This window comes from Leptodactylus fuscus, chromosome 10 (assembly GCF_031893055.1).
Source record: "Leptodactylus fuscus isolate aLepFus1 chromosome 10, aLepFus1.hap2, whole genome shotgun sequence".
NCBI classification, from domain to species: domain Eukaryota; kingdom Metazoa; phylum Chordata; class Amphibia; order Anura; family Leptodactylidae; genus Leptodactylus; species Leptodactylus fuscus.
Window position 1 is genome coordinate 87070342 of NC_134274.1, and position 12481 is coordinate 87082822.

The 12481-nt window shown below is 52.1% G+C and overlaps 1 protein-coding gene across 1 annotated transcript; it reads right to left on the reverse strand.

The window, feature by feature from the left end:
• Positions 1-2360: 2360 nt before the first annotated feature.
• On the reverse strand, positions 2361-12481 carry LOC142219341 (uncharacterized). The gene is made up of 7 exons (XM_075288324.1): positions 12354-12481; positions 11178-11342; positions 10979-11102; positions 7616-7749; positions 7227-7332; positions 5488-5880; positions 2361-4364 (listed from the first exon to the last, which is right to left on the reverse strand). Exons 1-7 carry the CDS (start codon positions 12429-12431, stop codon positions 3592-3594), a joined length of 1773 nt encoding a protein of 590 aa, XP_075144425.1. The 5' UTR covers positions 12432-12481; the 3' UTR covers positions 2361-3591.

The window sequence follows — 12481 nt, forward strand, 5'->3', positions numbered from 1 at the left end:
TCTTGTGCCTTTATAGTACCCACAGATTCCCCCAAGAAACCCAACAAACTTCTGCTCGGCCCTCACCTCCAAGTCACGTGCCAAGAATTGTTTAAGGGGGCATTCACACGGAGGAAGTAGGCGCTGATTCTGGCACGATAACTCGCACAGAAGTCAATGGGAGACTTTATTTCAGCACGGATTCTGTTGCGAATTATCACGCCAGAATCAGCGCCTACTTCCTCCGTGTGAATGCCCCCTAAGGGGTCAGGCATTGATGTAGAGGGCTGCTACCTTCCAGCAGGCGGCACTAGAGGCACAGCTTTTTTTGGAATTCGAGCTACTTTGCGAGGACTCTGATGTCACCGCGGACTCTGGAGAAGTGAACAGCGGGCGGAAGATGAAAGGAAATGCTAGATGACATGTAAGGAATCTCCAAGACACAGGATTGTTCCATGTATAACACTTTATGTGCATCGGTAAATCGAAGGGGTCACCTTCCTATGAGCACGGGCTTACGTTTTTAGGCTTTAGGCTCTCACATTGTATGCCAGCCAACCATGAAGAGCCCCGAAGACCAAAACGGATGTATATAGGTAATGTCACACTGTGGGGCGACTTACCACCCGCTGCCCCCAACATGGCCTGGGAGAGACCCGACAGCTCATTGTCACCATATGTTGTCTGAATGACATCCCCTATGAGCTGGGATTGGGGAGTCGTGTCCAGGGGGTATCTGCACCCCTCTCCAGCATGACAGACAGGTCTGTCCCCGCAGCTGGTGGTAAGTTGCCCCAGGGTCGGCCGTAATAAATAAAACACAACGCCAAGTATTCATATTAATAATAGTGTCCAATACTGTCCAGCCTGCGGGTTACACAGCGCCACCATGTGGTCACCATGAAAAGAAGCAAGTCCTAGAAAGTTCACTCTGTAAACACTTGCGCAAATGTGACCTAGATCCGAGGACGTTGTCACATTGCAAATAGCAGGATTTATATGATTCACAACGGATGCAACACGAAATACAGAAAATCCAGTAGGCACAGACGTCCCCATGTGCGCCCACTCTGGTGACCCCTCGCTTCTGCCTCCTCTTTTTGTTTGCCTATTGTCAGTTTTAGGGGGTCTGTTCATCTCCTGTGTCCCACCTGATCTGACATTGGGCCTGGGGTCACGCTGCTGCTCCATGGAGGGCAGGACGGAGCTTCCATTGCAAGGGATTCTGGGGAAATTGGTAAAAAAATTTAAAATAATTAAAAAATGTCAGTAGGTGGTCAGATTGGCCAGTATGGGTTATAATCTGCCCGTAGGAGTTATTGAGGGACAAATGAACCATGTAGTGGAGACTGGCCACAAGGTTATTACAGTGCAGAGTGGGCAGTCTACACTTTATCCCTCAATAACTCCTATGGGCAGTGAGATTGGGCCGCCACTAACCCCTCCTCCGTCTACCTCTTACCCTCGGCCTGTACTGGTTTCCATTCAGGATGTGTCTCAGCCTGACAGGATTTCTGAAGCAGTCACCATGACGGTACTAATACCAGAAGATGGCGGAGCCGGCCGAGATAAGAGATTGTGCCGCTCCGCCATCTTCTGGTACAGAAATCCTGTCAGGATCAATGGAAACTAATGGTGTTAACGCTCCAATTCTGACTGGGCCCTATCCAGCAGCAGGGAACCCATCTGGGGTAGAAACAAGCAATGGCAGCGGTCCCACTGGGCAGGCAGCGCCTCCATGATCAATGTCAGAATGGCGAGGACAGAGGGGCAGGACAACCCCATTAACCGAGTATCACAGCAACAGGCTGCCATGGGAAAGATGGGAAGACATTACATTACAGGGGTTTGCCCATGAAGACAACTTGTCCTCTACGCACGGGATACGGCTCTCCTCTACGCGCGGGATACGGCCGTCCTCCTCTACGCACGGGATACGGCCGTCCTCCTCTACGCACGGGATACGGCTCTCCTCTACGAATGGGACAGAGCTCTCCTCTACGCGCGGGATACAGCTCTGTGTACGGCTCTCCTCTACGCACGGGATACGGCTCTCCTCTACGCACGGGATATGGCTCTCCTCTACGCACGGGATACGGCCGTCCTCCTCTACGCACGGGATACGGCCGTCCTCCTCTACGCACGGGATACGGCTCTCCTCTACGAATGGGACAGAGCTCTCCTCTACGCGCGGGATACAGCTCTGTGTACGGCTCTCCTCTACGCACGGGATACGGCTCTCCTCTACGCACGGGATATGGCTCTCCTCTACGCACGGGATACGGCCGTCCTCCTCTACGCACGGGATACGGCCGTCCTCCTCTACGCACGGGATACGGCCGTCCTCCTCTACGCACGGGATACAGCTCTGTGTACGGCTCTCCTCTACGCACGGGATACGGCTCTCCTCTACGCACGGGATACAGCTCTCCTCTACACACGAGATACAGCTCTCTTCTACGCACGGGATATAGCTCTCTACGCTCGGGATACAGCTCTCTTCTATGTACGGGATATGGCTCTTCTCTCTGCACATGATACGCCTCTCCTCTACGCATGGGATACGCCTCTCCTCTACGTGCGGGATACGCCTCTCCTCTACGCGCGGGATACGCCTCTCCTCTACGCGCGGGATACGCCTCTCCTCTACGCGCGGGATACGCCTCTCCTCTACGCGCGGGATACACCTCTCCTGGTCCTCTTCAGACCTCCTGAGTGACATCTACGATTGCAGCTCAGCAGTCACATGGTCACGATTGCGTCAGTAAATTGGGTCTCAGCGGTCCCTGACATTACTCAGGAGCCTGGGAAAGAGACAAAGACCAGGCCGGAGAGCAGGATAGGTGAGTAACACTGGTTGTTATGTTTGCTCACCTCACCTGAACCTTCATTTATTACACTCCGCAGTTTGAAGAGACCCCACAGTATAATAATAGCAGTTCAATTTCGGATGTGTTCAGTCCAAAGGAAACTACGGCCAAAGAACTAAACTAACAACTAAACCGAAATAACTGATCTGCACAAAATCACGTCGGTTCTCCGGATTGATGGTCGGTTAATTGCCCAGCCCTAGTGCGGGTTCACCTGCTGGGACACCTACTACCTACTAACCCTCACCTGAATGGAGCAGCGGTCGCACAGACCTGCGGCCACTAGTGATGGGAACTTCAGGTCTTTTCAGTGACCTGGATCATTCGGCTCCCTATGTAATACAGCCTTCTGTGCTCTGCAGACAGTAACCATAGGGTTAAAAGGGGCGGGGGGGTCTAACGATTTTGGGACAGAGTTAGTTGCCTGCAAAGCAAGAAAAGCAGTAAAAAGAATCATGTCTCAGCCGGGAGCCGAATCCTGTCCACTTGAAGTAGCCGACATATAGAGCGGGCTTGTACGTGAACGACACATCACTAGTGGCCACTCCATCCATCCCTATGGCCAAGAGCTGTCCTTGCCCATCTCCGACAGTCCCACTAATATGAATGGAGCGGCTGCACGCCCGTCCCTCCATTCAGGTGTGTATACAAGGAGTCTCCATTCTTTGGCTAGAGGATCATTTGTCTTCATGGGTGACACCTTGAAATATTCTTAAAGAAGTAAAATAGGAAGAACCAACTATCAAGAGTAATGGTCGATGTTCAGATAGTGGAAGCGGCTCTTCATCTGGGCGTGCGTTCTTTCATGGCTCAGCATAATTCCCTTCCGTGCAAAGCTCTTGCCGCACACGGAGCACGAGTATGGCTTCTCCCCCGTGTGAATTCTTCGATGCAGGAGAAGACAGGACTTTTGCGAAAACTTTTTCCCGCATTCGGCACATGAGTAAGGCTTCTCGTCAGTGTGGGTCTTCTGGTGGGCAATGAGATAGGATTTCTGAGAAAACCGTTTCCCGCACTCGGTACACGAAAACGGCTTCTCGCCTGTGTGGATTCTTTGATGTAGAAGAAGGTTGGCGTTTCGGGTGAAATATTTGCCACATTCACAGCACAGGAACGGTTTCTCGCCCGTGTGACTCTTCTGGTGTCGAAAAAGAGTTGACTTCCGAGCAAAACATTTGCCACATTCGGGGCAGGGGTACGGCTTCTCCCCCGTGTGGATTCGTTGGTGTCTGATAAGTTCGGCGTTCCAGTTAAAACATTTACCGCATTCAGAGCAAGGGTATATCTTATAACCTCGAAATGGTCTATGGTGCGGGATAATATCAGAGGAGCCGGGGAAGCGGACATGTTGCTCGGAGGGATCGGTAGACATTTCGGGACTGTGAAATATGGGATATACATCTGGGGTAATGGGGATTTCAGAGTCAAGGTCTTGTTTGATGTCGATGACGTCCATGTCACAGGGCGGAGATAATGGCGGGTGTTCCTCTGAGGGGCTCTTGCTGCTATTCGCCTCTGCGGGAAGTAAAGGACGTATATAAGAACAGGAATTCAGCAAACAGCTGTATACAGATGTACAGAGCTCCTATTAAAGGGGTTGTCTATGGGAATGTAAACCTATTTGGTTGGTGGGCAGATATAAACTAATAAAACTTATCAACATAATCCGGTTATGAAAACTGCCATCTGTCCCGATCTCACCGACCTTCCTCCTCCTCTCCATAGGACGGGACTGTCTGTCGGCTTCACCTAAAAGGGTTCATCTTAAAAGGGTTGTACCCTGACAGACGTCTCTGGGATCTTAAAAACTGAACTCGCAAACACTATGCTGGCTCGTCCCAATCCCGTCGACAGCCAAATCCAAGTCTATCAGGAGTGGTCGGGTTTCTGTGCGGCAATAACTCAGTATGGCCATGACACGGAGAACACAGCTGTCTGATTTCAGCTCTGTAATCCATATGGTGACTGCTGATCAGCAGGGGTACTGGGTGTTGTATCCCACCAATCGGATATTGATAACCTGCCAGTCCCCTGGTCCTATCTATTTACCTTCATTGAGATATCCCCTTCGGCCCATAAGTCCATGCTACAATGATGGCTGCCAGGAACAGGAATGACCAGTCAGTAGGCCAATCCACCGACTCCACTACGTTACTTACATAAATGGCCGACAGCCATTGTCAGTTAGAAGCAATAAAGTTGTATAATTCATTCCGCACATTGTTGGTTACATTCATGGCAACCGACCAGAAGCTTTTTTCCTAAATTTGAGGTTCTTTGCTCCGTCTGCCTATGGCTGTCGGCCATTTGTCAATTCGGAGGTTTAGTCTACGGACTCCAACCAGAGGAAGGTGGGGACCATTGGCATGGGACTGGCACAGGAGGTCAGATAAGATTAATCCTATATACTTGGGGTGTAGGTTGGCGCTCAGTTTGAGGTGGATTTCATTTCAGACTCCCCCAGAATCTGCCCCTCATCGCCCACAGATTCAATCTTGGCATCTGATTCATCGCCTGAGACACCCGGCGGAGTAGGACCAGCAAGCGGCAGAAAGTAGGAGCCGTCTCTGGAGGCCGCCATAAGTATGTGAACGTACCCTGACAGGCCGCAGTGAGGAAACACGAGAAGGACTCTCACCTGAGTGACTCTTCTGATGTCTGAACAGAGTGGATTTACGTGTAAAACACTTCCCGCACTCAGGACAAGAATACGGCTTCTCCCCGGTGTGGCTGCGCAAGTGTCTGACAAGCTCGGCGTTCCAGTTAAAACATTTATCACATTCGGGGCAAGGAAACGTTTTAAAGCGCTTGAAAGGCGGATGGTGAGGGATGAAGCCCGGGAACGTAGGGAACCGTATCCTCTGCTCAAACGGAATGGAGGACAGGTCTAGGTGAGGGAATATCGGATAGATATTTGGGATCATGGGGCTTTCTCCTACAGAGAAGTCCCGGAAGTCATTGTCTTCTGTCTCGTAATCTGAGGAGATGATGATCTGTTCCTCTGAACGATTCATGGCGGAGCGTCCATCTGCTGAAGAAACAAACAGTGACAAGGAACAGCCATGTCCATATTAGAGGTAACACCACAATCTCCTTAGTTCTCTTAAAGGCGTAGTCCATGCTTTTAAAGTATCCTGTGGGGTGTCGGATTAGGAGGTCCCGGCTCTACGGGACTTACTTTCTAACAGGGATGGATTGTCTTGTACAATAATGGACTCGCTAAGCTGAATATGGCGGCTCTGGGAATGTCACTTATACAGGGTGGCCATAATATAACCTCAGGTGTTTGGAGTCATGTGCCGGCTGACCCAATGGATGGAATTGCCTGAAAATTTGTATGTGTGCTAATCAAGGCATGGGGAAACGGACGGCATGAAAAAAACTAAACAATTTAATACGAAAACTCCCCACCAGGGGATAATGTGGCGCTGTACAGTGAGCGCGCGGCACAAAACCCGTCTGTCGATATTTGTGGACGTCCCATTTGGACCACCGACTAGCATGACTGTTCAATGTGGCCGCCATCATGCATGGTGAGCATGGTCATCCTATGCAGAGCGTGCTCGACGCTTGCGTGTAACGTCTCTGGGGAGATGCTGCGAAATTCCAACGTGATGCGGTCTTTGAGGTCAGGCAGGGTTTCGACATCCCCCGATAAACACGCTCCTTCAAGTGTCCCACAACCAGAAATCTCAAGGAGTGAGATCCGGAGAGCGCGGTGGCCACGCTGTAGGGAATGAGCGACTCAAAATCCTGTCATCGGGAAAATGTGCACGAAGAGCGTTCTTCACAGGATTTGTGATGTGAGGAGGAGGCTCATCCTGCATGAAGGTGATCGTCTGCAGACACTGCCGCTGTTGGAGTTGGGGAACGACCACTGTTTCCAGCATTGTCCGCTACCTCGCTGCTATGACGGAACAGGTGGCAACCCCAGTTGGGCCCAAATCTTCGAAAAAGAACGGTCTGATCATGAACGATGAGGTGAACCCGCACCAAACGGTCACCGTGGGCGAATGCAGCGGAATCCCCTCGAGCGCACGCGGGTTTTCGGTGGCCCATATACGGCAGTTCTGCGTGTTGACCGTTCCATTCAGGTACAAATGCGCTTCGTCGCTCCACAGGAGATTCCATGGCCAATTGGTCTCCACTTCCACTCTGGCCAGAAACATCAATGAAAATGTCATGCGGGTGTCATTGTCACGGGGAAGCAGTTGGTGATGATTTTTAGTTTTTTTTTTCATGTCGTCCGTTTCCCCATGCCGTGATTAGCACACAGACAAATTTTCAGGCAATTCCGTGCATTGGGTCAGCCGGCACACGACTCCGAACACCTGAGGTTATATTATGGCCACCCTGTACTTAGCAGTGAATACTGACCGGGATTCCTTTCCGAAGGACGTTCCTCTTCTTCACGCTGATGACGATCCATCGTCCTCTTCTCTTGTCCTCCATCTACAACTTCCACTTTAAAACCAATTTCATCCTGTGTAACCAAAAGCAATAAGAATAAGAAAGACATAGAGAGCAGTCCTGAGAGATGTAGGACAACAAACTCTATAGAGACCTCGATAAACCTACAAGACATTGCCGACCTCATTAGCAGATGGGCTTTCCCATGGAGACTTGTTCGGGGTCTGACATCCCAAAGAAACTTTTTCCAATCTTTGTAATAAGATAACTATGAGAATGTGAAGCCCACACCAAAAAGAAAGATGGACGACACCAGGACAGCCCCGACACTACAGAGGTGACAGGATGGGACTCACTTCGTCACAATGGCTTCCGGTGAGATCTGTAATTTCATCAAGACTCTGCAGGTTGTCATCGCCATCATTGGTAGAATCTTCTGGATGGGGTGGACCAGGAGACCTCTCAGGTATTTTCGTCATATTGCATTCATCTGTAGTAACCAAACACAGTGAGTGGACATTGGGGCTATACAGGAAGATTAGATGATGGGGGTATCGGGGAGACTCTCACAACTCTTGTCTGTACCCTCACCTGGTGATGGGGGATCTAGGGGCCCCTCCATACTGCTCTCTACCATCTCTCCTGTTACCTGGTGATGTGGGGGTCAGATGATGGGGGGGGGGATCTAGGGGCCCCTCCATACTGCTCTCTACCATCTCTCCTCTTACCTGGTGATGTGGGGTCAGATGATGGGGGGGGGGATCTAGGGGCCCCTCCATACTGCTCTCTACCATCACTCCTCTTACCTGGTGATGTGGGGGTCAGATGATGGGGGGGGATCTAGGGGCCCCTCCATACTGCTCTCTACCATCACTCCTCTTACCTGGTGATGTGAGGGTCAGATGATGGGGGGGATCTAGGGGCCCCTCCATACTGCTCTCTACCATCTCTCCTCTTACCTGGTGATGTGAGGGTCAGATGATGGGGGGGGGTCTAGGGGCCCCTCCATACTGCTCTCTACCATCTCTACTCTTACCTGGTGATGTGAGGGTCTGATGATGGGGGGGGGGGATCTAGGGGCCCCTCCATACTGCTCTCTACCATCTCTCCTCTTACCTGGTGATGTGAGGGTCAGATGATGTGGGGGGATCTAGGGGCCCCTCCATACTGCTCTCTACCATCTCTCCTCTTACCTGGTGATGTGGGGGGTCACATGATGGGGGGGGAGATCTAGGGGCCCCTCCATACTGCTCTCTACCATCTCTCCTCTTACCTGGTGATGTGGGGGTCAGATGATGGGGGGATCTAGGGGCCCCTCCATACTGCTCTCTATCATCTCTCCTCTTACCTGGTGATGTGGGAGTCAGATGATGGGGGGGGATCTAGGGGCCCCTCCATACTGCTCTCTACCATCTCTCCTCTTACCTGGTGATGTGAGGGTCTGATGATGGGGGGGGGGGGGGATCTAGGGGCCCCTCCATACTGCTCTCTACCATCTCTCCTCTTACCTGGTGATGTGAGGGTCAGATGATGGGGGGGGGGGATCTAGGGGCCCCTCCATACTGCTCTCTACCATCACTCCTCTTACCTGGTGATGTGGGGGTCAGATGATGGGGGGGGGGATCTAGGGGCCCCTCCATACTGCTCTCTACCATCTCTCCTCTTACCTGGTGATGTGAGGGTCAGATGATGGGGGGGGGATCTAGGGGCCCCTCCATACTGCTCTCTACCATCTCTCCTCTTACCTGGTGATGTGGGGGTCAGATGATGGGGGGGGGATCTAGGGGCCCCTCCATACTCCTCTCTACCATCTCTCCTCTTACCTGGTGATGTGAGGGTCAGATGATGGGGGGGGATCTAGGGGCCCCTCCATACTGCTCTCTACCATCTCTCCTCTTACCTGGTGATGTGGGGGTCAGATGATGGGGGGGGGGGATCTAGGGGCCCCTCCATACTGCTCTCTACCATCACTCCTCTTACCTGGTGATGTGGGGGTCAGATGATGGGGGGGGGGGATCTAGGGGCCCCTCCATACTGCTCTCTACCATCACTCCTCTTACCTGGTGATGTGAGGGTCAGATGATGGGGGGGGGATCTAGGGGCCCCTCCATACTGCTCTCTACCATCTCTCCTCTTACCTGGTGATGTGGGGGTCAGATGATGGGGGGGGGGGATCTAGGGGCCCCTCCATACTGCTCTCTACCATCTCTCCTCTTACCTGGTGATGTGGGGGTCAGATGATGGGGGGATCTAGGGGCCCCTCCATACTGCTCTCTATCATCTCTACTCTTACCTGGTGATGTGGGGGTCAGATGATGGGGGGGGATCTAGGGGCCCCTCCATACTGCTCTCTATCATCTCTCCTGTTACCTGGTGATGTGGGGGTCAGATGATGGGGGGGGGATCTAGGGGCCCCTCCATACTGCTCTCTATCATCTCTCCTCTTACCTGGTGATGTGAGGGTCAGATGATGGGGGGATCTAGGGGCCCCTCCATACTGCTCTCTATCATCTCTACTCTTACCTGGTGATGTGGGGGTCAGATGATGGGGGGGGGGGGATCTAGGGGCCCCTCCATACTGCTCTCTACCATCTCTCCTGTTACCTGGTGATGTGGGGGTCAGATGATGGGGGGGGGGATCTAGGGGCCCCTCCATACTGCTCTCTACCATCTCTCCTCTTACCTGGTGATGTGGGGGTCTGATGATGGGGAGGGGGATCTAGGGGCCCCTCCATACTGCTCTCTACCATCTCTCCTCTTACCTGGTGATGTGAGGGTCTGATGATGGGGGGGGGGGGGATCTAGGGGCCCCTCCATACTGCTCTCTACCATCTCTCCTCTTACCTGGTGACGTGAGGGTCAGATGATGGGGGGGGGGATCTAGGGGCCCCTCCATACTGCTCTCTACCATCTCTCCTCTTACCTGGTGATGTGGGGGTCAGATGATGGTGGGGGGGGGGATCTAGGGGCCCCTCCATACTGCTCTCTACCATCTCTCCTCTTACCTGGTGATGTGGGGGTCAGATGATGGGGGGGGGGATCTAGGGGCCCCTCCATACTGCTCTCTACCATCTCTCCTCTTACCTGGTGATGTGAGGGTCTGATGATGGGGGCGGGTGGATCTAGGGGCCCCTCCATACTGCTCTCTACCATCTCTCCTCTTACCTGGTGATGTGGGGGTCAGATGATGGGGGGGGGGGGATCTAGGGGCCCCTCCATACTGCTCTCTACCATCTCTCCTCTTACCTGGTGATGTGGGGGTCAGATGATGGGGGGGGGGGGATCTAGGGGCCCCTCCATACTGCTCTCTACCATCTCTCCTCTTACCTGGTGATGTGAGGGTCTGATGATGGGGGGGGGGGATCTAGGGGCCCCTCCATACTGCTCTCTACCATCTCTCCTCTTACCTGGTGATGTGGGGGTCAGATGATGGGGGGGGGGATCTAGGGGCCCCTCCATACTGCTCTCTACCATCTCTCCTCTTACCTGGTGATGTGAGGGTCAGATGATGGGGGGGGATCTAGGGGCCCCTCCATACTGCTCTCTACCATCTCTCCTCTTACCTGGTGATGTGAGGGTCAGATGATGGGGGGGGATCTAGGGGCCCCTCCATACTGCTCTCTACCATCTCTCCTCTTACCTGGTGATGTGGGGGTCAGATGATGGGGGGGGGGATCTAGGGGCCCCTCCATACTCCTCTCTACCATCACTCCTCTTACCTGGTGATGTGAGGGTTTGGTGGTCGTCCATCATGGTGTCCTTGTACAGATCCTTGTGTCCTTCTAAATACTCCCACTCCTCCATGGAAAAATAGACGGTGACATCCTGACACCTTATAGGAACCTGACAACACAATGATACAGTCACATCACCCCTTATGTTACAGTCTAATACCCCCGGCCCCCCGGCAGCGCTCACCTCTCCGGTCAGCAGCTCTATGATCTTGTTGGTCAGCTCCAGGATCTTCTGCTCATTGTTTCTTTCCTCGTTGGGTTGTCTCCTGTTCCATCCGCCCGATTTATGGGAACCAGCACAGCTCCTTTTAATAAGGCTAGTGGATAATTCCTTCACAAATGTATAATCCTATGGACAGACAACCAACGTCAGTGCTGGCCTATAAGGGGTATGAAGGGTTTGGAACCTATAGGACCAGCCATGGTACATCAACCCTATTGTGAAGCGTTGGGCAACTACACGCAAGAGAAGACTCCAACGCTCCACTATTCGCTCATGGCACACCAAGCAGACTCGCCATCGATGTTTCATCAGTGGATGTAACTCTGCCAAGAGCCCCATCATTACCCTCGTCAAGTCCTTGTTTTATTTATCCGTTTCCGGATAGACAACCGATTAGGAATTCATCCCTCAGGCTCAATAATAAGCAATAAACTGGTCATTGTATCTACCACTGTGTATTTACTCATTTCCCGCACAGGTATACACCATGTGCCGCTCGCTGTATGTTCCCTTCTCTTTGTGAGCCTGTCTCCTGCTAGTCACTTTTCAATGGGCAGCGCAGGAATCTAGTCGCGGTTTCCCTGCTCCCCTAGGCTTACTATTGTTGCATGTTATACCCCACACCTACAGCAGTTCCTGACTGGCACCTACACAGTTAAGGATTATTATATGGCTGGAGCCTCCTAGTACTTCTGGCGTCTGGAAATGAATTAAGACCGGTGTAAGAAACATCAGCTTCAATAAATTCCCCCCAGTGTATACAAGCCAAACCCCAAGAGGATCCAACGTTGTCTCCTTATATGTTTACCACTTGGAAACCTCCCAGGCCATACGTTGGACCCTGAGGCCGCCATTATACTGACACAGACCAAAAGCGTAGTTGGCAGTATAGGTCTGGATGTGACGGTATATGCTGCTGTTACCATCACTTTACTGCCTGGTATAGCTTGCACACTTGCACTTCTCTTTAGAGAGATGCCCAGTACAAATTATGTACATTGCAAGGTATTCTTTTTTTCTATAGGTAACAGAGGTCTCTCAGTGCCATCCGTAACATGCAAGCGTTCGATGTCACATCAACAAATTCCTGGACAAACACTAACATACAGCGAGTAGAGCATTCCCCAAATCCCTCACCTCTCCAGTCACCAGGTAGATGATCTCAAGAGTGAGATTTAGTATTGTGTCAGATACATGACTCCAGCCTTGATCCATCCTAACAATTGTATGGTTCAGTCTCGGTGGGATCAATGGAGGTACCGGCG